Source organism: Eretmochelys imbricata, chromosome 14, assembly GCF_965152235.1.
Source record: "Eretmochelys imbricata isolate rEreImb1 chromosome 14, rEreImb1.hap1, whole genome shotgun sequence".
Lineage (NCBI taxonomy): Eukaryota > Metazoa > Chordata > Testudines > Cheloniidae > Eretmochelys > Eretmochelys imbricata.
Genome location: NC_135585.1, coordinates 13,165,581 through 13,188,494, shown reverse-complemented (window position 1 = coordinate 13,188,494; position 22,914 = coordinate 13,165,581). Strand labels below are relative to the sequence as shown.

The window sequence follows — 22,914 nt, the reverse complement described above, 5'->3', positions numbered from 1 at the left end:
TAAAGGGGCCCTGATCCTATATTGAGGCCTGTAGGTGCTACCACAATGCCGCGGCTAATGAACTTGGATATCCTAAAGCAGATAACTGAAATGTTATCACTTGTGTATGTAAAACATTTAAAGTTCTTGTCTAAAGAAAATGGGTTATTTATACAGGACCCCGTTCTTTTTTCTGGAACTCTGAGAATGAATTTGGATCCATTTAATAAATATTCCGATGATGAAATATGGAAAGCTCTTGAGCTGTCGCACTTGAAGAAGTTTGTCAGCAGTCAGTCCGCTACGCTGGAGTACGAATGCTCAGAAGGGGGAGAAAATCTGAGGTAATGAATGTCCTGAGACACCATGGGGGTTTTGGTGTCATAAGGAATATCAGTTCTCTTCTCCAGGCTCTATTGAGCCCCCGACTCGGGATGGGCTGAACAGGGATGCTTTTCTAAGTCCGCACCTTATCTTCAAGGGCTCCGTTCAATTAAAATGTACAAAAGAGAATTCTGTAAGGTACAAATACGACCAGGAAAGATAAAACATGTTGTAATGCCACACCATTTTCTCATGACAAAGCACTGTTTCAGCCAGTGACTAAATGGGTGGTGGAGACTCCACTCCCTTATATACCCCAAAGGTATTGTCTCTGGGCTAAGGTTGAGACCCATTGGTGGGGCATGTGGGGAAAGTTTGTGTTGACCTTACTATACCTGTTTCCTGGATAAGTAAGAGATGCTAGCTCCTTTTATAAGCACTTGATTCACTGTAAAAAAAAAAAAAAAAAAAAAAAAAACCTCACAACTCTAAATTTTAATTTTGCCAGTCTGACTTATCAGCTATTTTGCTAATGCTGGACTTGATGAAAGTGCCTCTGGGAACATACAGTAGGATAGCAACTACAGTATGATACGCCTCTTCAAATCCACTATTGGCCCTTTGCATAACAAGCCTTTCCTAGCTATAGTCATTCAGAGCCATGAAGGAAATGATGCTTATTACTGTTTGTAGTATGGTATTTGGTAAGTAAATGTATGTTTTAGAGCTGGTTGAATAATGCTGTTTATTTCTCTGATGAATTTTATTTTATTTTTCGCTTTTTGTATTAGCTCTACAGATAGTTGAATAATATTGGACAAATACATTATTTCTCTAGTAACAGCCGTGTTAGTCTGTATTCGCAAAAAGAAAAGGAGTACTTGTGGCACCTTAGAGACTAACCAATTTATTTGAGCATGAGCTTTCGTGAGCTACAGCTCACTTCAACTGTAGCTCACGAAAGCTCATGCTCAAATAAATTGGTTAGTCTCTAAGGTGCCACAAGTACTCCTTTTCTTTTTATTATTTCTCTAATAACTTTATCTGGTCAGCAACCAGCTCTAATATGCGTATTAAAGAGCCTGTGTGTGAAAAACCTTGTGTCTTTGCTTTCAGTGTCGGTCAAAGGCAGCTTGTCTGTTTGGCAAGAGCCCTTCTTCGCAAAACAAGAATCCTAGTGCTGGATGAAGCCACTGCAGCTATCGACCTCGAGACGGATGATCTCATTCAGATGACAATAAGAACTCAGTTTGAAGATTGCACTGTACTAACAATAGCACATCGGCTGAACACAATTATGGATTATACAAGGTAAATTTAAAAGCAGAGCGATTCATGGCAAATATATAGAATGAACATCACAATTCTGGGGGGAAAAAATGGTTACTTTTCTGATCACCCTGCAGAAATTTTTGACAAATCTGAGAGCTTTTAATCAACACCTCTTTGAAATCCGTAAGAAAGTCATAAAGTCTTCTGACCTGTATCAGGAATATTTATTTCTGCAATCCATATTTCTAAACACCAATACTGGCTTTCCCTTGGAATTTGTAGATTGATTAGTGATTTTAAGGCCAGCATGGACCATTGTGATCATCTAGTCTGACCTTGTATAACACAGTCCATAGGACTTCCCTGAATTAATTCCTGCCTCAAATCCAATAGCTAGAGCAGAACTTTTAGAAAAACATTCAATTTTGATTTAAAAAATTCAAGTGATGGAGAATCCACAACCCTTGGTAAATTGTTCCAGTGTGGGGTTAATGACTCTTACTGTTAAAAATGTGTGTCTTATTTCTATTCTGAACTTGTCTAGCTTCAGCTTCCAGCTATTGGATTATATTATACCTTTCTCTGCTAAATTGAAGAGCCCTCTATTATTAAATTACAATTCCCCATGTAGGTACTTGCAGACTGTGATTAAATCACTCTGTAGCCTTCTCTTTGGTAAGCTAGATAGATTGAGCTCCTTGAGTGTCGAGCTATAAGGTATGTTTTCTGATCCTTTAATCATTCTCCTGGTTCTTCTCTGAACCCTCTCCAGTTTTTCAACATCTTTCTTGAAGTGGGATACCATAATTCAGAGGTGGGCAAACTACAGCCCATGGGCCACATCTGGCCTGCGGTACCATCCTGCCCAGCCCCTGAGCTCCTGGCTCAGGAGGCTCGCCCCCCGGCCCCTCCCCTGCTGTTCTCCCTCCTGTGCAGCTATGCCGCCACGTGGGCAGCGGGGCTGCAAGCTCCTGCCGCTCTGAGTGGCATGGTAAGGGGGTGGCGGTGGCACGCGCATGCGGCAGTAAGAAGGTTGGGTAGCGGGTCCCGGGGGGCAGTCAGGGGACTGGGAGCAGGGAGCGGTAGGATGGGGGAGTTTGGGGAACAGGGGGGGTTGGATAGGGCATGGGAGTCCTGGGAGGCCTGTCAGGGGGCAGGGGTGTGGATAGGTCAGGGCAGTCACGGGACAGGGAGCAGGGGGGGTTGGATAGGGGGTGGGATCCCAGGGGGGCGGTTTGGGGACAAGAAGCAAGGGGGGTTGGATGGGTCGGGGGTTCTGAGGGGGACAGTGGGAGGGAGCAAATGGGGGTGGGGGCCAGGCTGTTTGGGGGGCACAGCCTTCCCTACCCAACCCTCCATACAGTTTCACACCCCAATGTGGCCATTGGGCCAAAAAGTTTGCCCACTCCTGCCGTAACACAGTATTCCATTAACGGTTGCACCAGTGACAACACTGAGAGAATGTAACCTCCTTACTCCTACTGAATATTCCCATTTATACGTCCAAAGATTGCATTAGCTCTTTTAGCCACAATGTCACGCTGAGAGTGCATGTCTAGTTGATTATCCACCATCATCTCTAAGTCCTTTTCGAGACTCTGCTTCCCATGATAAAGTCCTCTATCCTACATTCTTTGTTGATTTTACATTTGGCCACATATTGTTTGCTTGCAACTCTTACCAAGCGATCCAGATCACTCTGTACCAGTGACCTGTCCTCTTTATTTACCACTTCCTGAATCTTTGTATCATTTGCAGACTTGATCAGTAATTATTTTATGTCTTCTTCCAGATTGTAACAGGGCACACGTGGACCCCTCTATCTCCTGCCACTTCTGCACCCACAAACCAGCCAGAGACCTCTGCTTTGGTGCAATCACCCATGCTCTTTATTTACAGTACCAGTTCCCACCACGTTGTAGCTACAGACAGTATCAGGCTTGCAGCCAAAAGGGGAGAGTGGCCTCTAGCTTTCTGGCTTCTCCCTTTCCTCTCCCCCTGACTTCCTTCCTGTCAGCTTTTATATAGCCCCAGCTAACAAGGCTGGCAGCTGTTCCCTATTTGCCCCTTAGGCCTGGGCTTACTCCAATTCACCTTTCCTGATTGGAGCTGGTGTGACAGAGGGCTGGCTCAGGGTTTCCTAGCTAGCACGCTGTCACACAGATCACAAATAAAAATATTAAATAATGTAGGGCCAAGAACCGATTTCTGTCGGACCCCAAGTGAAATACACTTGCTCAATGATGATTTGCAATTATGTTTTGAGACCTATCAGTCAGGTTTTAGCCATGTTGGTTTTTGTATCATTCAAGTTTAATCAAAATGTGTTTTAGTACCAAGTACCTTACAGAAGCATAACTATATTACATCAACATTATTATCTTTATCAAGCAAATTATCACCAAAGTTGCTATTCATTCTATCAACTAAACTTGTAATTTCATCAAAAGCTCAGTAGTCAGTATCAAACAGAATTAACAGATGGCTTATCTCAGAACTGTTTCACACAGCAGAGGCGTTAGCCTTAGCGTGAATTAACTATGTGGTATAGTTTGTTTCCTGCTCTGCAACGTGCCAGAATTCAAATTCAGTGCCGCCTATCTCTCCCAGAGAGTTATCTTGTCAGTGTAACCCTGCACGCAGATAGGAATGATAAGAGTATTGAGTGCTGGGAAACCTCTGAAACTTCTATACTATTTCCCTTCTCTGTAAGTCGATCTCCAATTTTTCTTCTCTTCCGCCTCTTAAAAATAAAAGCAGGCTTGCATGAAGTTGAAGGGTGCACTCTGTGTTCCTGTCTGTTCATGATGCAGAGTGGAACATGATGTTCCTATGGTAACATATCATTAGGGTTACCATACATCCCTGTTTTGGCCAGGACAGTCCCCTTTTTCAGCTCTGTCCCTACTTTTTCACAAAAACTGCGCATTGTCCCAGCAGTAAGGCAGAGCGGAGAGCAGGTCAGCTGAAGGCAGCGCTGACTGCCAGCAGGAGAGTGGAGTGTGGTGGCTGCTACCTGACACGGGGCTTGGTGGGTCAGCCCCAGCCACGGATGGCACAGGGAGGGCGGCTCTTGTGAGTCCTGTGAGGGGGTTGGGGCAGGCCGGGCCAGCCCCAGGCCCCCCCATTTTTACTTTGAGAAATATGGTCACCCTACATATAATTGGAGGAGGAAGAAACACTCAAAAGGGCCCCAGTTTGCCTCTCAGTGAATTTGTATGATCCTGTTATCACAAATCTACAGGATCTGTGCTATGCCCCAGCTTTTAAACAGTCCCTCCAAGGAACCCCTTCAGCATGCCAGATGCCCAAGGGATCCCACTGCTCGTTAAGGGTAGGCCACGCAGCCTCAAGAGATGCTGTCTTGAGAGACCGGTGCACCTCGGCAAGTATTTGCAGTGACACTAGCCAGCCTTTTCAAAACAGAGTAGGATTTATTAATCCTCTGACACACTGCTTACCTTGTGCTTTAGGTTCGTATAGAGCAATAATGGTTCAGACACAGTCCATTCTGGCCACCAGCGTTCTACCCAGCCAAGTTGCCATGGAATCCCTTCTGGCTTTTTGTCAGTCAAAAGAAAGAGCAGATGTGACTCTTATCCAAGCCAGCTGACGCCTTTCCCCTTTGTTCTGCTTTCCTAAGAGGTGGAGAGAAACCTCCTTCCTCTTGATGTTTAGTTGCTATTTGTGAACATCTTAGCCATTGGGATTCCCCATTGTCTTCCAGGTTCTCCATTTATATGGGTCAGTTTCAACCAGTCCTTTAATCCATTCATTTCACCCCAAATAGCTATGTGAGCTGACACTGGATAACAATGCTAAGCACAGAGGAAAACTGAGGCATGCATAGGAACATCAGAATATTACCAGAAATTCTCACTGTCACACTGTTATGCTTCTAGACCTACAAATCAGGTTATGAACAGTATAACTGAATAGGTGGGCCTGATTCTGCTTCCATTGGCTTAATTAGGAGCAGGTCCTGTGTTAGTTAACTCACCACTGCACAAGTCTCACAATCCCTTTGAGGCGTCTCCAGCTCCTGTATGGATCTGTTGTGACCAGCAATGGGTGTAATGTTCTTTGATAGATTTATTGCATGTTAAAGGTTTTTTAAATGGATTATTACTACTGGGAGACTGGTAAAACCATGGAATGAATGGCCTTAATTGCTGAGGTACTGACTGGCTTTTCTGGAGGCTGTGGGTGTTTGGTGCTTCTGTAAATTAGCCATGAACTCACACGGAGGTGTTCTGTCTAGCCTGTTGCGTTGCAGCATGTGAAAATGATTCAGCATAAGGAGAGAAGATTTGGAAAAATGCCTGATTTTTGTGGTTGAAGGAATTGAGTTCCCTATAAGGAAAGCTTCTGCAATATCAGTTTTCTGCTTTTGTTTTTTACAGGGTTCTCGTTCTAGACAAAGGAACAGTAGCTGAATTTGATACACCTTCAAGCCTTATAGAATCCCGGGGTGTCTTCTACAGTATGGCTAAAGATGCTGGACTAGCTTAGCAAGACTTTTATACCATTGAATGACTGACTCATCCCAAAAGTGACTCATGAATGTACTGTATTTTACAGAACAGTCTTTGTAATAGACTAAACTTGTGATACGTGAATTGTTACACACTCGTAATGATGAAAAAATGAATTTTATATTTTTTAAAATATTTTATATATACATAAAGTATTTTATAACTGCTTTTATTTTTTCTTAAAAGAATGCCAAATATCCTGCCAAGGAAATGTATGTATCGCAAGCCAACATGTATTGTTTTCTGGTTTATCATTAGTAAAGTAAAACCAGTGATATAAAATACACCTGTGTCTGTCTTCTATACAGAAACACAGTTTTAAAATGGGAAGACTGACAATGTTCTGTGATGACTCCATTAAAAATAAAGTAATCAAGGAATGTTTCACCTGTGTAAGTAAATATCCCTGGGGCAAGAGCATTGGATGCTGCAGTCCCAATACTGCAGTTTGTTCTAGTGCCTTGGTGGAGCTTCATTGGGCCAGCAGGCCAGAACAACTTGCAGAATCAGGGTCTATAACATTCCTTTCTACTCCCACCAATCTAAGGCCTGCAAATAGTTGTACTTATAGAACCAAACAATTGAAAGCCTGGTGAAGTCTGTAGGAATCTGTACTAGGGCTGTCGATTAATCACAGTTAACTCATGCAACTACACCAACCACCACAGAAAGCAGTTTATGTAGTAGAAAAGTTGCAATTTTTTTTCTAAAGAAAAATTCTATGTCCATGTTTGAGAACATAAAAATAATAATTTATTAATTATAAAAAGAATACAACTTAAATAGAAACAAGAATCTAGAGCCAAGCAATTCATTTAATACTTAAATAATACTTAAACATTTTCATGTAGCAATGCACAAAGGTAATGAATCCTTGATGGTCATACACAAAAATGTTCACATGATACAGTTATCCAATTAATTCAGTTAGCAAAGCTAATATGCTCAGTTATAAATTGCATAAGATATAAAGTATAAAAATATTCCTTTGAATGCATAGATAGCTACCAGCAACTGCGTAATATAATCATCAGTATAGCAAATGAATTCAGTCAATCCAATGGCTGATCTTTTCACTGGTACAGCATACCAGTTTATTCATAAAAACTACAGTACTTTTACAGAAAAAATGGCTTCTGAATGGCAAAAGCCTAAAATAGTCTCTTCTGTCAGTGAGTAAGAATGCAGGTCTGTAATTGTATGGTGAGCAATTGTTCTACTATATAAACTTCCATCACAGTGGTTAGATCAACATCAGTAAGCTGGTATAAAAGAAACAGATTGTCACTGGATCAGGCTGCATCGCATCTCTACTTTAACATTTATGCCATGAGAAAAGACTTATCTTGTTACAGTCTGTTCTACTGATATTATCCATTTTATAAACCCTAAGCTAATGTGTACTGCTTAAATCCAATTAACTAAGAGTTAGGAAGTTAGGTTCTTTGGAAAAGAAAGGCACTAAGAAAAAATCTTAATAGTGGGGAGTTCAAATCAGCAATCAACTATGTTCTCCCTGTTATCTAGAGCTTTAATCCATCTAATTCTCAGTACAGTACATACTTCTATAGCTAGGTAAACAGATTAGATCCTTTCTTCTAAAGAGGATGGTTTTGTAAATTAAAAAAAGAGTGAATAAACTGGATAAAAAAATCCTTAACAAATTACTCAACTTTAATGTTTTCCAATGTATTTATTCCAGGATTTCATAGCAGAGGAGCATAATACTGAATTTAAGTTAGCAGGAATGTGAAAAGGTGACCATGCAATCAGAAACATAAATAGTTGTCTTTGAAAAAGGAAAAAAAATGTCTAGAAAGCCCAAGATTCAAATGTCATCCCATTTTTTAAAATGCTAAGCATTTAATTAGTTTCCTTTTTACATAATAAATGTACGGTTTCAAGGACTGATCTTGTTCATGAAAGGATGAGTTGGAGGAAAATGGAACTGCAATATTTGTGCTCCTTTCTCATATGGAAATCACATTGACTTGTCCATGGAGTGAAAAATAACTGCCATTTTAAAGAAGCATTAGAGAAACTTCTTGATTATAAAGCAACAAAAGAGAGAGGGAGTGGACCGTTTGTTGCCAAACATTTCAATACCGTGTGTTGACAAGCAGCCATGAGATTTAAAAAACCCTAGCTATTTTGGTCAATGGTATATTTACAATTTGAGTAACAACTGTAATATTTTATCTTCAACCTGAGAAATATTTATAAATGCAGTTTAAGAAACCACATCTAATTAGTAACTTTTTAATACTTAAATGAGACAAATGGAGTTTTGTGCTTCTTCCACAGACTTCAATCCTTCCATTTTCCTCCTAAAAAAGGGGTGTGTTTGCTTGTCACGTCACGCATGTATCACCTATTAATGACAGTGGGATGTCTGTGCACATTAAGTAATTTGGTACAAACACTAAATGGGATTCATGTTCTGTCCTTTAGCATAAGTGCTATTTTATAGCTAACAATTATTAGAACAATTTAAGCCTTTCCTTGAGAACTGCTAACTCTACAGTGATTGAAGTCAGGATTATTTTGGGTAAGGAACAGAATGCTAGCTACATGAATAGACTGAGAATTCTACCATTGCTTTCTTTTCATAAGCACAGTTTCATATCAGAGCAAGTTAGTCTGACATGAGCTGTAGGCTGTAACTGTGCAGAACATGTCAACTTTATCTCAAAAGTAATAAAATAGATTTTTTCAGGATATTAGCCCTTATAAGTTCAATGCTTGAACATTGAATCCATTGCTTAAAAGACAAGATACAAATATTTTGTTTGATGCTGCTTTAAATAGTTAATAAGTCAGCTTTGATGCTTTCTTGTTGTAACAAGGCCTTTCAGTCAGTGTAGATGCAGCATTTCTAAACAGAAAGTTATTGTCGTTGATTATTAGAACCAGCTCCAGTTCTTGGAAATCCTGAAGTCTTGCAACATCTTTGTCCTTAAATAAAGAAATTAAAAATGCAGTATGTTAGTAGCATCCACAATAAATATTGTACAGGAGTTCAGTTAGGCAGATTTAAAGAGGATAAAACAGATGTATGCTAGCAGGGGGCAAGTATTTACCCAGCAGTTTGACTCCGTTTTGCTTATCTAGCTATCAAGCAGGCACTCCTATTGCATGTTGCATTACTTTAGCATTCTATTTACTTTAGATTTCATTTTTTTTTAAATGTAGTTATTTTAAGTGGGAGAAAGTTTCCTAGTTGGAGACTCCTAGCTCTGCTACTGTGTAACTCTGAAAAAGTCATTTTACTGCTCTCTGCCTCTGTGTTCTGATCTGTTAAATGGATGCAGATCTTGCCTCTCACAGGAGTGCTGTGAGCCTAGGGCTAGTCTACACTGGCAACGTTAAAGGGCTGCTGTGGCAGTGTTTTAAGGTGGCTTGTGTAGTCGCAGCAGAGCGCTAGGAAAGAGCTCTTCCAGCACTCTAAAAAAACCACCTCCACAAGGGGCGCAGCTCTACACTCGCGCTTTACAGCACTGAAACTTGCTGCGCTCAAGGGGGTGTTTTTAACACCTCTGAGCAAGAAAGTTGCAGCGCTGTGAAGTGCCAGTGTAGACAAGCCCTTAGTTAACTAAATGTATACAAATGGGAGTGAGATCCTCAGACAAGTTCACAGTATTAATAAGCTCAGTTGACCCCTTTGTGATCAGTCTGTTTGGCTTCATTGTCGTGTGATTTGGGTTTGGCCGAATCCTTCTTCGGAAATTCTAATTCTTTTTGTTTCCAACATGCAGTATCAACTGTAGACTAATGTGCCAAGCAAGTACAAAAAATTAAGGTTACCAACAGATGAAGGGAAGATTTATAGTTCAAGGGAGTTCTTCAATATTACTGACAGGGAGTGAAAATTATTAGTGGAATTAAAGCTTGTATTATGTGCTTTAAAGATCTATTGCATACTATCTATAAACAGCTTGGAAGAGGGTCCTCTGGGACCCCTCACCCCAATAATCTTTCTTTCTTTCTCCCCAACCCATTAAAAACCTCTCACATTGATCCATGCCTCCTCTCCAAGGGGCCCTGAAGCCAGCTTCTTCTGGAGCAGCACACCGACCACCCCCATTCCTGACCTAGCTGAAGCAAGTCAGAGAGAGTAAAAGAAGGCAGTCGCAAACAGTAAGTAAGTGATCAGGCTCTGATCCCCTGAGTGGCCATACTTTGTCACTAGAATTAAGCACTAAGAATTAAATTTTTTGAAATCTCAGAAAACAAGTGTCCTCCAGTTTTGCTGACAAAAATGTCTAAGAATTAGCGACACTCTTACAGAGGACACTTTGAACAATCAGACTTAGCTAGCATATTTTGGAACCACTTATTCCTTTGCAACCCAAGAAATGAATCTTTAAAAGTAAAGAGTCAGAATGTCTTCTTATATTGGATGCAGGTACGGTCCACTGAAGTCTGTTAATCTAGCATTAATCAGATTAGCTCCACCATTTGACGCCAACAATGTCCTAAGGATTTGAGGGTGAAGGAAGGGTCACTAGTGAACTAGGAAAACAGATACAAAAAGTCCAAGTCTTCCATGTATTATGCAGGCACGTCCCATTGCCTTCAATGGGACATTTGCCTGTGTAAGGACTGCACAAACTGTTCCTAATTGAGAACGTTTTCCCTATAATTTAGTTGCTTTTTAAAAGGAATGTTTAAAGTTTAATTAGATTAGTAAGGCTCACCTCGGTATCATAAACCTTTCAACCATTCATGACAGTATGTCATGGGGTATGTTATTACACTGAATTTCTGAACATAGTTAAATATAAGTCACACAGTACAGAATGTCAGTGCAGGAAAGCCATCAAGAAGTTAAGGGTTTAGAGCTTATTTTATTAAATAGGAAAAATGGCAGCAGCCCAAACAAAGCACTCTCATTTAATAAGATGTTCCACTGTACAATTTACAGAGAGGAACCTATTTCCAAAAAAAAAAAAATCCAGTATAAATAAAGGTTTAAAGAGTTGCTTGAGGATTTATTTAACCACACAACTCTCAGTGGCTTACAAGTATTGTATAGGTAAAATCAGTGCAGGTCTTTCAAAGCACAGAAGTAAGGTGATGTCAATAAAACAAGGCAATTCAGCTATAGTTGATGCTCTGACTGTAACCTCCCAATATGAAAGAATACTGTTCAACACAATATTTGCAATATAGTGTTATCAGTGAGTGCAAGGGTTGATCATGGATCAGTCCCAAACTGAGAAATATGCTGATGGGGACCATTAACTGTAGGACCCAGGATCTGTGATACTTTGCAGTCAAAACAACCCTCTAGTTTAGGAAACATGAATTGAAGATTGGAAGGCAAGAGGGAAAATTAGGTAATTCTGTAAAGTTGAATATCTTGATTTTAGGGTGTCATACGAGGATCTCCAAGCACTTTACAAACACCACAACCCTCTGAATTACCCAACTACTACAATCCCCCTCTTATCTTGATGCACAGAAAAGTTCATTGACTTGCCCAAGGTCACACAAGGAGTCAGACTGGGAACCAGAATGCAGATCTGATTTCTACTCTTCTGCTCTGTCCCCTAGACCTAACTTGTGGATGGAGGGAAAGGAGGAAGAAAGGCATATAAAATACAAAGACTTCTCCTTAATGTCTTTTTACATGATGTTAAACAGTAGAGTAACTGACAGTACAGTTATAGCCAAGTGCCTCCCTTGTCCCTGCCCCTTGGATGGTCTCTTATCCTCCATCCAAACTCTGCTTCCTTCTTCAGTGCTGCAGGCCCAAACTATGCCATAGCTATGCATGATTGGCTGATCTGACCATCAGATGCACTCCCACCAGTCTTGTATGCATCTGACTGAGAAGTTTTATTCTTCTTCTATAGACTCTGAAACATTCAATGACAGCCCACTTATTCCATGGCCAGGGGATTATAAGAAAATTAATTACTGGTTATGGATCTACTATATTTCTCTAAGACAAGGAACACCGTTAAAAACACGACGTTTGCCAATTTAGCAGTAAGCCAAATCTCATATTCAAAGACATAAGGAATATTGCAGGTTGGTTGAGGGATGAATGATGCATTTTTAATGATGTCCACAACAGCAATAAAAATAACTTTTGCTTAAAGCTGAAGGTTCTTACCTTTCTTAATACTGTATTTGGTAATTTTCGAATCTTCTCTACATGTTCTGGATTAATACCCAGTTCACTGCAACTCACTCTGAGCAGTTCCTTATATGTTAGTTCTTGTCTGTCCAGTTCAATTTCAATGAAGTCATTCTCTCTAAGAGTAAGGTTCTGAATTCTCACCTTAAGCACCAGTTCTAGTAAAAGATAAACATACAGACATTAATACCTATATACATATAAGTATGCACGATCATCTAAATAAGAACTGGAAAAAAATAAATGTGACTTCATTACATCAATAATAATAATAAATCTCAAAATGTTACCCTAAAATCATTTCATTCATTACTTTTGATTTATTTGTATTTAATGCGAAGGTAGGTGAAAAGAGCTGAATTCCGAGCTCTGGAGACTGGAATCCTATTCAGGACAAGAACAGCACAGGCACTGGCCATGTAAGCTTCCACATAACTCATCAACTTCCCACAACCACCATGTCTGAAAGGACAACTTCTAGAGGAGAGGAGGTAGCTCAGCCTCCATGTTTTTCATTCCTTCACAGAGAAGCTACTGCAAAGGTACCATTTGTAGCTGTTTCTGTGGAGTCCCATTAGGAACTGATCTGAGATAGTCAAGTTTATTTTATATAGGCCAATAGACACCCATAATAATCAAATACAGACAATATTACTTATAAAATTATAGTATAATTGAGTTACTACTGCTCTGAACAACGAGGAGTCCAGTGGCACCTTAAAGACTAACAGATTTATTTGGGCATAAGCTTTCATGGGTAAAAAACCCACTTCCTACTGCTCTGAACTGAATTTCATCTGGCAACATTTTTATCTTCTATTACCAATTTTCTGAGCAATCCAATATTGCATAACTCAGTGCTCTGTTTTTGGTGATCGCACATTAAAATTCATATGGATCTTCTCACAGCTCACATTCAAATAGAGGTCTGGACCTTTTAACTGCAATTCCAGAACTGGCTACACTGAACTGATGGGGTGATTTTACTAAATATATATAATATTAACCCCAAGGAATGATAAATAATACTTCCTCTCTGTACATTTAAGTGGTCAGCTACCTGTACAAGCTGAGCTAACAAAGCTTCTCTTTCAAATTAATTGGACATAGGCCTGTGTTTTGTATTAGAGTCTAGAGTTCTGTACCACAGTTATGGTGTTAGACTACCCTCGCATCTGTATGTTTTTACAAAACCTTAGATGAGTAAGACATGTTTTCATTGATATTTGTATTAAAAATTCCAGTGGATACAATTTTTTTAAACATTCCCTGAAATGCCTGAGACACAAACATGGAATCATGCCTCATGCATAAGAACATGAAAGTTAAAGACTAGAGAAGTACTATAGACATGAATAACATTGACTAGTCTATTTACATTCTCCAACATGACCACTTCCAGGAAGAACAGAGCAAAAAAGGAATAGTAAAATTAATTTTTAAAATTTGTAATAATAATTTAATGTTACCTTGCATATTAAATGGGAAAGCTCCAGGGAAGAAAAATGGCTGAAATGTTGGCATAGGCCCCATACATGAGCCATTCTGTTGCTGAGATACAGGCTGTTTAGATGCAGCTGGAGAAGGGAAACTTCTGCTCTCAGGCACAGATGCCTGGTGAAAGGGACCATTCTGGACTACAGGCTTTGGGCATTCTGGCATGGTACAGGCTCCAGGGGATGTCGACATATCTTCATTATCAGCCACTGCAGAAGCAGTATTTGCATGTTGTGATGTTGCAGAAGTGCATGCTTTGACTCGAGGTAATGAAGTGGGATAATCTACAGCTTGCAATTCTAAGGATATGGGGAAGTTTCCATTCAGCGAGCCAGTGGAAGGGTCTGGAATGCTGTTACTCATTGTGTTATAAACATAAGGGAAAGGTGGATTAGCCAAATAATTCGGGACAATTGGCAAGTCTGAGTCTTGCTTCAAATCTGCAAGTTCGTCTTCCACTATAGAGGAAAGAAAAAAATGTCCAGTGAACAAAATTAGTTATAACTGGTTAAGGAGAACTAAAATTGTCCTAGTACATCGTGGTTTTTAGATTCAGACTATTTACACACACCCACACAAAGGATATAAAACAAAACAAAGAGCTCTAAAGCTCTATGTACAGTACACATAACTGTGCTAAGGGGTTCCATAAAAACAAAGCTTGTGTGACTAAGATACTCCACAAACACCTCTACTTTCCCCCTACACACTTGGACTTGATATAGAATCTGCCATCTTCTAAGAAAAATGTCCTGTGGCCAATATTTTGTGCCATATTCTCAGCTGACATAACTTCATTGTCTTCATAATGGACATAAACCAGAGGAATAAATGGAGGGCAGTAGATTTTCAGGTTTGCTGTGGATACCAAAAGAGTGGGTGGGGGGAAAAAGTATACAATATATTTAGAACTGAAAGAACTACTGACTCAACAGCAGATAGATATTAACAAAGGCAGAAATCAGAAAGAAAGGAGTGCAAAAGGTAGGAAAAACTTAAAGATTCTGAACAGGCTTCAAACTAATTCTCATGTTTAGTAGCAACATTGTTACTTTGACAGTTACAAGCACAATATACCAATGGATCCCTTGGGGCTGCTACTCTATCACTATACTTTTATGGAATAAAATACTAATCTTCAATTGAGATCAATGCAGTTAACCCCTTAAATAAGCTTCCTGATATTTTATGGAATTATCAGTCATATACACTAAAGGCTTTATATATTTATATATATATATATATAAAAGTAAGATTTCCCTCCCCTTATCTCCATTTGAAAATATGTATCAAGCCGCAAATGTTTGTAGTGAACATGTTCTGTGACAGTTTAATTTTTCAAAATTAAGCTTTTTTCCCTCCCACATACAAAAAAAAATTGTCACCATAAAAGCCCACGGAACCAACATTCCTGAAGTTGTGGTTTCTTTCTCAGTAAAGACTCTGAAGGCCAAATGGGAATTACTGCCACAGAATTCAGAGTAGCAGCCGTGTTAGTCTGTATCCGCAAAAAGAAAAGGAGTACTTGTGGCACCTTAGAGACTAACAAATTTATTTGAGCCTAAGCTTTCGTGGGCTACAGCTCACTTCATCGGATGAAGGTTGTGCCACAAGTACTCCTTTTCTTTTTGCCACAGAATTGTAAGCTTTTAAATACAGATTCAGCACCCGCGCAAAAGCACAACAGAACATGACCATAATTATTAGAATTGGTCATTACCAGAGTCTTCAAAGTTATTATATTAACCAATAAACTTACCTCCCAATGTTTTCCTAATCTCTCTCTTTGAGGTTAACTGGGCTGGCATTTCTCCTTTACTTGTGAGAATCTCCTTATCAGCACCAGACTCTATCAGATAAGACACCACTTGAGCATGGTTCCGTTTGCATGCCCAGTGCAAACAAGTCCTGCACAAGGAAAATGTTGGTGTTATATGAAATAAACATGCTACCGGAGATTAGTTTTATTCATACCACTGTGTATAAAAAAGCCAAGGCCTAGCTTTCCCCAAAAAGAACAACATTCATTTCTAATATACATTACCAAGCTGAGATATATTCTTTGAACATTTTTTGTAGTCTGCAGTGACACCTGCTGATAGTCTTTCCCTGCAGTAATGCCTTTACCACCAACGTTACTATTTTTGACAACAGCAGATGGTTTTTGCTTTAAAGTTTAACTAAATCTCTCACTTTTAGCTTTTAAAAGCTAAAACTAATTTCAAAAATATAAAATAGCTGTCACCCTTCTGTATCTTTTTACATTTGTTTTTTCAAAATAAGATGACAGAATATATTATAAGCTTAACAGCAGAACCATATTTCAAGTGATCATTTAAATTCATAGAAATAGGTTTAATTTTGTTAATCAAAAGAAAAAGAATTTTTTTCTCTGCACCACTCCAACCAAAATGAAACAGACTAGTTCCTGAGCAAAGATCTTTAGAAAACCAAACTGATTTCAATTTGATTAAATCTCAAAACAGAGCTGACTAGAATAATCTTTATTTTCTGAAATAACTCCTCACCAGGACATTTCGCAGTACCTTACAACCAAAAGAAGAACTGAGTTTTCGTATTACACTGGTTTTCACCAAATTATCACACTGACACAAACACTGGTAAATTCCCAATAAAGACCTTTGCAGAACTCTAACTTTTTAGTGGATCAATTTCAACACTTTTCTCCATTACAACTTTCATATAAACTGTAGTCCTAGTGGCTTTACAGAGATAGTGAATAATGCAATTAGAGTCAGATCCTGATCCTGGCATTCTTACTCAGGCAAAACCCCTAGTAAGGAATATAGGATTTGTCAGCATAACAACCGCAAGAAAGAAATTCTCAGATACTGGCCAGGGAGAAAAAATATACTCCAAAAAACATACCCCTACTTCATACAGACAGAGATTTTGGTGAAGGAAAGAATTCACCCACAGAGAAGGTCTGTGGTTTTGGTTCAAGCAAAAGGCACATTTTCCTGGAGAGTGGTTGTTCTTTAGAGGAATCCCCAGAGTTGATCCCCTGAAGAAATGTAGGGGAGGGTCAGTCTCCCTGATGTTTATAAGATTTTACAATGTGTCTGCATGTTATAATATGCAAAAACTGTATGGCCCATCCCATTTTCCCCACAAAGCACTATCTCACAGCTTAAAAGCAGTACCCTAGTTTCAAAGATTTTCTAGTGCTGTTTCTCCACCACCCTTCCCAATGCTGTTCTTTAAACTGCATGAAAACTCTTAATCCTTCCCCAGACTAATAGCAAGGAGAGGAAAAGATGTTGAATCTTAGGAGTTTAGAGTTACATACAAGAAGAGTGAGAAAGAAGTGGTGTAAAATCTCTTAGAAAACTTATGTGGTTAAAAAGATTCACTTCAGTCCAAAGTCCTTCTCCAGGAAACATTTGTTTTTTAAGGAAAAGGTGTGGTCACACCTGTCTGACTTTAAAATTTAGAATATGTTGTGTTCTGCCAAACAGCACCACCTCTGACACATCAAGAGTTTTTGCTCTTGTTGGTTTTTTTGTTTGTTTGTTTGGTTTTGTTTACTCCTGAAGAAGGGTCTGATGGGAGGAAATAGTAGAGTAGCTATAAAACCTGATGCATGCATGTGAGAATCAGACTAATTAAAGCAAGAGAAAGCAAAGTACACACAGAATCTTGCTTGTTTTATATGCCAGTATGATTAAGACTATCCTGCAAGAAACAAAGGGCCTAATTGTGCAAATTCTTATCACTGGGTTTAGTATTTCTTTGTGGAAGAAGCCCCACAGAATACAAGGCAATAGGATTACTCACTGTAGTAAGTGCTGTTGTGTAGAACTGGGGCCCAGATTAAAAAACCCACTACTGTAATAATAATATATATATATTATATATATATTATTACAGTAGTGCCTAGCGTCCCCAGATGAGACTGGGGCCTGATTGTGCTAGACAATATACATACATATAATAAGAGACAAAAGGTCCCTCCTTCAAAAGGTTTACAATCTAAACAGAAAAGACAGCCAAAGGATGGGAAAAGAAATGGAAACCCAGAGGGGTGAAATGAGTTGCGCAAGGTCACAAGCAGTCGTAGAGCCAGGAACAAAACCTTGATTTCTTGTTTCCCAGCCCATTGCCCATTCATTAGCCCACACTACCTCTCTTGATGAGTATTTTTCAATTACCATTTGTCATTCAGATGTGCTTTGCAATGTTTCTTTTTAGGAGAAATAACAGCTGTTAAAACAAATGTGGGGTATTTTTTTAATTATATCAAAAATTAGTCCCTATCAAAGGTTATATAGAAGCAAGTTAGGGCCTGTCTTAACAAGTATCATTTGGTTATCTTTGGTGTATATTTTATAAAACCACACAATATTCTCAAATTTTTGTTCCTGAGTAGGTTCACCTATTTTAAATATTTTTTTCAATTCAAAATTGTGTTAAAGACAGTTGCTAGAACTACACTTATCACTTGCCAATTTTAGTAATTTTATTCTATTGTCCCATTTTTAAAACATTTTTATCCTATTGCTGTTTCAAAGTCCCAGAAAAACAACCGTCAAAGATGACTAAACACAAAGTGATGTCAAATGCACAATGTAAACTGAAAACGAAATAGAGAATTTCCCCCCCTTTAATCTCTTTTAGTTGTAGTAATTTTAGGAGCTACTTGTAACAATAGTAGATAAACGAAAAAATTTCAGACAGAAATGTGATGAAATTGATGGATAACTCACTGAGAAATGGAAATCCTGTACAAAAATTAGTTCTTGTACAAAAATTCCAAGAGTGAAAATCAAAATGTTACAGTGTTGTCTGCAATCGGAATAAGTCTCCATATGAAATGTTAAGAGCCAGATTTTCAAAAATGCTCACCATCCACAACTGGGACAAGATTTTCAAAAGAGTTCAGCTCTCTTTTAGAGATCTAGAAAAAAGCAGTCATGTTTTCAAAAGCAGAGTTTTGGGGATCTGGACTTTTAATTTGAATCCCTCCATCCCTGCTGCATTGAACAGCTGCTGCTGCTTTCCCATAAAGGTGTCTGAGTCAGGGTTGTGAAATACCTGGCATTTTTTAAAAAAACAAACAATCAAAAAACCCAGTGGATAAGCCAGAAAGGGGAGGTTGCACAACAAGTGTCTGTGACTCAGCTCCCTTGTATCTACATTATTATTATTTATTATTTGTATCACCATAGCCCCAATGTTAAGCATATGTTGTTAGATGTATGCCTCAATATATATATTTAATGTAAAGAATCATAAAAGTTACATTACAATGCAAGGACCATCATTTTAAAATTTCCTGATTTTGTGTGCTTAACTTCATATCCAGAATGTGTTAATATACTAATGTTTGGGGTGGGAGGGGGGTTGCTCTGAATGGGTACAAGATGGAAAAACATAAAAGCAGCACAGATAGGAGTTTTCAAGATAGTTAGATAAGACTAAGATATGTCCCCCGCCATAACTTCCTTCTTTTCACAGGAATTTAACTGCAAATCATCTGCTTTCAGCTGGAGACAATGCCATAAGACATGACAGTTATTGTAAAGTACTGTATTCCACGACTGGACTATGCATTTGAGGTAAAAGCCACTATTTTTAAGAATGCTGAAATAATTGTTATAACTCAACAGAAAGAACTCCTATATTATTTACAGCAAAAATCCCATGGCATCTGAGAAGAGGTCTGTGAAGCTCTGGCTGTTTTGTTTCTTTGGACTTGGTGCAAAACCTTTTCTTAGTTTGAATTCAAGCCCCCTGCATGTCACTTTGAGTTCAGAAGTAAAATTCTGACAAAGTCACCAGGCTTTGTGGTTTCAGAGTAGCAGCCGTGTTAGTCTGTATCCGCAAAAAGAAAAGGAGTACTTGTGGCACCTTAGAGACTAACAAATTTATTTGAGCATTAGCTCTCGTGAGCTACAGCTCACTTCATCAGATGAATTCAGTGGAAAATACAGTGGGGAGATTTATATACACAGAGAACATGGAACAATGGGTGTTACCATACACACTGTAAGGAGAGTGATCAGGTAAGGTGAGCTATTACCAGCAGGAGGGCGGGGGGGGGGGGCGGGGAACCTTTTGTAGTGATAATCAAAAGGTGGGCCATTTCCAGCAGTTGACAAGAACGTCTGAGGAACAGTAGGGGTGGAGGGAATAAACATGGGAAAATAGTTTTACTTTGTGTAATGATCCATCCACTCCCAGTCTTTATTCAAACCTAAGTTAATTGTGTCCAGTTTGCAAATTAATTCCAATTCAGCAGTCTCTCATTGGAGTCTGTTTTTGAAGTTTTTTTGTTGAAGAATTGCCACTTTTAGGTCTGTGATCGAGTGACCAAAGTGACTGAAGTGTTCTCCAACTGGTTTTTTAATGTTATAATTCTTGACGTCTGATTTGCGTCCATTTATTCTTTTACGTAGAGAGTGTCCAGTTGGGCCAATGTACATGGCAGAGGGGCATTGCTGGCACATGATGGCATATATCACATCGGTAGATGTGTAGGCGAACGAGCCTCTGATAGTGTGGCTGATGTGATTAGGCCCTATGATGGGTGTGGGCCAAAAAATAGGTACCAATACAAAGTTTCAGGTACTAAGGAGATGTTTGATATAAATGCTTAGATTCACACAGCTTCCTCTTTAAATTATGAGTCTGTACTGAGAACTCCACAGATACACTCTTGTGCCCATGTTGAGCCCCAATGACAACATCAAAGCTCTGCACAAGTCCATGGATACGGTGCACAATTGCAACCACTATTTTCTCCAATTGTATGTAAACCTCAGCAACTCTGGCCTAATTTAGGGTTTTATTCTGACCATTTCACGAGGATTTCATGCAGTCTAATACAGAGAGATATTGCGCACCCACAAATCCCATTTATGTCAATAGCAGCTGCAAGTATTCAGCACTTCTCAGGATCAGACCTATACATGAGACCCATTCCAGAGATGCAGCTTCTGCACACAGACTCAAAAGATATGGAAGACACGATTATAGCCAAAGTACAGAACAAGAAGCAATTTTTTAAAAATATATTTTATGCCAGATTTTGGTTTATTGTCTTAATGCCAGTTTTTTGAACAAACTGATTTGGTAATGAGCAGCAGTTTATTATGCATATGGAAATAATGAGAAAGTGAAATGGGAGAAAAATCACTACATACTTCTACTCCTTAACAAAGAAAGAAAGCAAATCATAGAAGGCCTGATTATCACAAGTGCTGAACAGCGACAGCCCCCACTGACTGTAACAGCTGTCGTGGGAACTTGGCACTTCTGAAAATTAGGCCCTTAGTTTTTAAAATTCTAGTTTATTGTCCTTTCTGTTTCATACTTCCTATTTTCACTCATGTAAGCACAGCTCAGTAATTCACATAAAGATATAAACTGAATCTAATCCAGGTAAAACAATCTTCAAGAATGCCTGAATTGTTAAAATCATGTTTAAAAAACAACATTTTTTATGACTAGTCTGGGTATGGTTCATTATAGAAGAGTTTCAGGATTTAGGGTTGTCAAGTGGTATTTGAATGAAATGTCAAAACAAAAAAAATCTGTGAGGCTTTATGTATCTCACTGAAACACATTGCAAGATCTTTTCTCATAACAGGAAGTTATTTTAAAAGCTGCCTTAAAAGTAATCCGGAATAAACCTCTCTAAAAATGAGCGAGCTTGGCCAGTCTGAGGTTTACCTTCTGAATGTTATTTTACTGTGCTGTGTTTGTGCAGCCAGCTTTCCTAATCCCATCAGTATAAGTAATAGAAGGTGGCAACACATTGAACTAATAGAAAATCAGAGACCAAGGATCAAAACTTCTGAAACAAAATAATGTAAGCTCAGAACAGCAATTATCAACAGTACCATTACTTCCTCCTTTTAAAATAATTTTAAAGCATCTCTAGTGAGGGAGGATTAGGCAATGGGTTTAAATAGGACATTTAAATTACATTCTGAATTCAAACTGTCAAAACTGGATAGCCTTGCATTAATATATTTCATATGAAAAACATATATAACATCCACCATATCATTAGCAGACAAAGAATAAAAGGCTCTTAAAATGTTCTTCTCGGTATCTGAAATTGTCAGTTTTATTAACCTTTAAAAATACACGTAATTCATTCCTGTTAAAGGCTTACCAGCCGTTGATTTCATTTTGAGAGTTGACATTCACTCCGAATTCCACCAGTCTTTGGACCTCCCCAATGTCTCCCAAAGCAGCTGCTTCTCTCAGTCTCTCCTGGAGTTCTTTCTCCTCTATAAAAGTTGTCATCTCTCTAAGGTCACTTTATGGTTAAGCAGCTGCCAACTGAAGGTGATTTAACATTTTATAAAGCTAACATACTGAGCAGCAAGTCAAAGATAAAATTAACCCTGCATAACAAGAGGTGTCTCTTATTCTTTTAATTTTAAATTCATATATTGATTACTTTCTGTCTGTTACGTTTAAATCAGATAGAGTCACACGTTTCAGAAGAACATTAAAGACAACTGCATAGTACAGTATCTCTAGATTGTTGCTGTTTCCTAAACTCTTCTCAGGGGGACTCTATTATCTGTGACAACTCTCTGACCTAGATATTTAGTTCCTACCAACAGCCTTGCATGCAATTCCTGGTTGTAGCTGTCCTGTTTGCTGTATGATTCATCAGATATATTCAGGCTCCTACTTGATTACTTTTATTCAACTAAAATGAATTATTGCTTAATATACAAAGAATTTCGAATGTACAATATCTTCTACCAAACATTATTTATTCCTACAACCCCAAACTGCAAGTTGTTCTGCCTAGGTAGCTCAGCACCATATGTGTAACCCCACTGAAATCAAGTGAAGTCTCCATGTGGGGAACATGGGTCCATCCAGCAAAACAATTTGTAGGATTGGGGCCACAATTGATTCCACCAATTCACATTGTTTTTACTATTGTGCTAATTTTCTTTATTCATTCTAAGCCAAATAATGAGAGACATGGGTGAGAAAAACACTATTTCACAACTATCTTATTATAGAACACAAGTTAAAATACACACTTAGGACTCCATCTTCAGATCCAGCTGACCTGCAGCAGCTGTATCATGGCATCTGGGGAGTCCTACGTGCCAGTAAAATTCATAACACCTACGCTGAGCTAGAGCACCTTTAAAGCAATTTTGG

General features: G+C 38.7%; 2 protein-coding genes across 4 annotated transcripts in view; one reads left to right on the top strand and one right to left on the bottom strand.

Annotated features, from left to right (window-relative positions):
• ABCC3 (ATP binding cassette subfamily C member 3) overlaps nucleotides 1-6,392 on the top strand; it is an 80,233-nt gene extending 73,841 nt beyond the window's left edge. For all 3 annotated transcript variants that reach the window (XM_077833842.1, XM_077833843.1, XM_077833841.1), the window contains 3 exons: nucleotides 157-323; nucleotides 1,420-1,614; nucleotides 5,979-6,392. In XM_077833842.1, the coding sequence (XP_077689968.1) occupies nucleotides 157-323; nucleotides 1,420-1,614; nucleotides 5,979-6,087 (471 nt within the window). In that variant the 3' untranslated portion in view covers nucleotides 6,088-6,392. The remainder of the gene's footprint in view (nucleotides 1-156; nucleotides 324-1,419; nucleotides 1,615-5,978) is intronic.
• A 448-nt stretch (nucleotides 6,393-6,840) lies between these two features.
• Nucleotides 6,841-22,278, bottom strand: ANKRD40 (ankyrin repeat domain 40). Its single transcript, XM_077833844.1, has 5 exons — nucleotides 21,896-22,278; nucleotides 15,512-15,660; nucleotides 13,725-14,210; nucleotides 12,232-12,413; nucleotides 6,841-9,065 (listed from the first exon to the last, which is right to left on the bottom strand). The coding sequence occupies exons 1-5, from the start codon at nucleotides 22,027-22,029 to the stop codon at nucleotides 8,919-8,921; spliced, it is 1,098 nt and encodes a 365-aa protein (XP_077689970.1). The 5' UTR covers nucleotides 22,030-22,278; the 3' UTR covers nucleotides 6,841-8,918.
• Nucleotides 22,279-22,914: the final 636 nt, after the last annotated feature.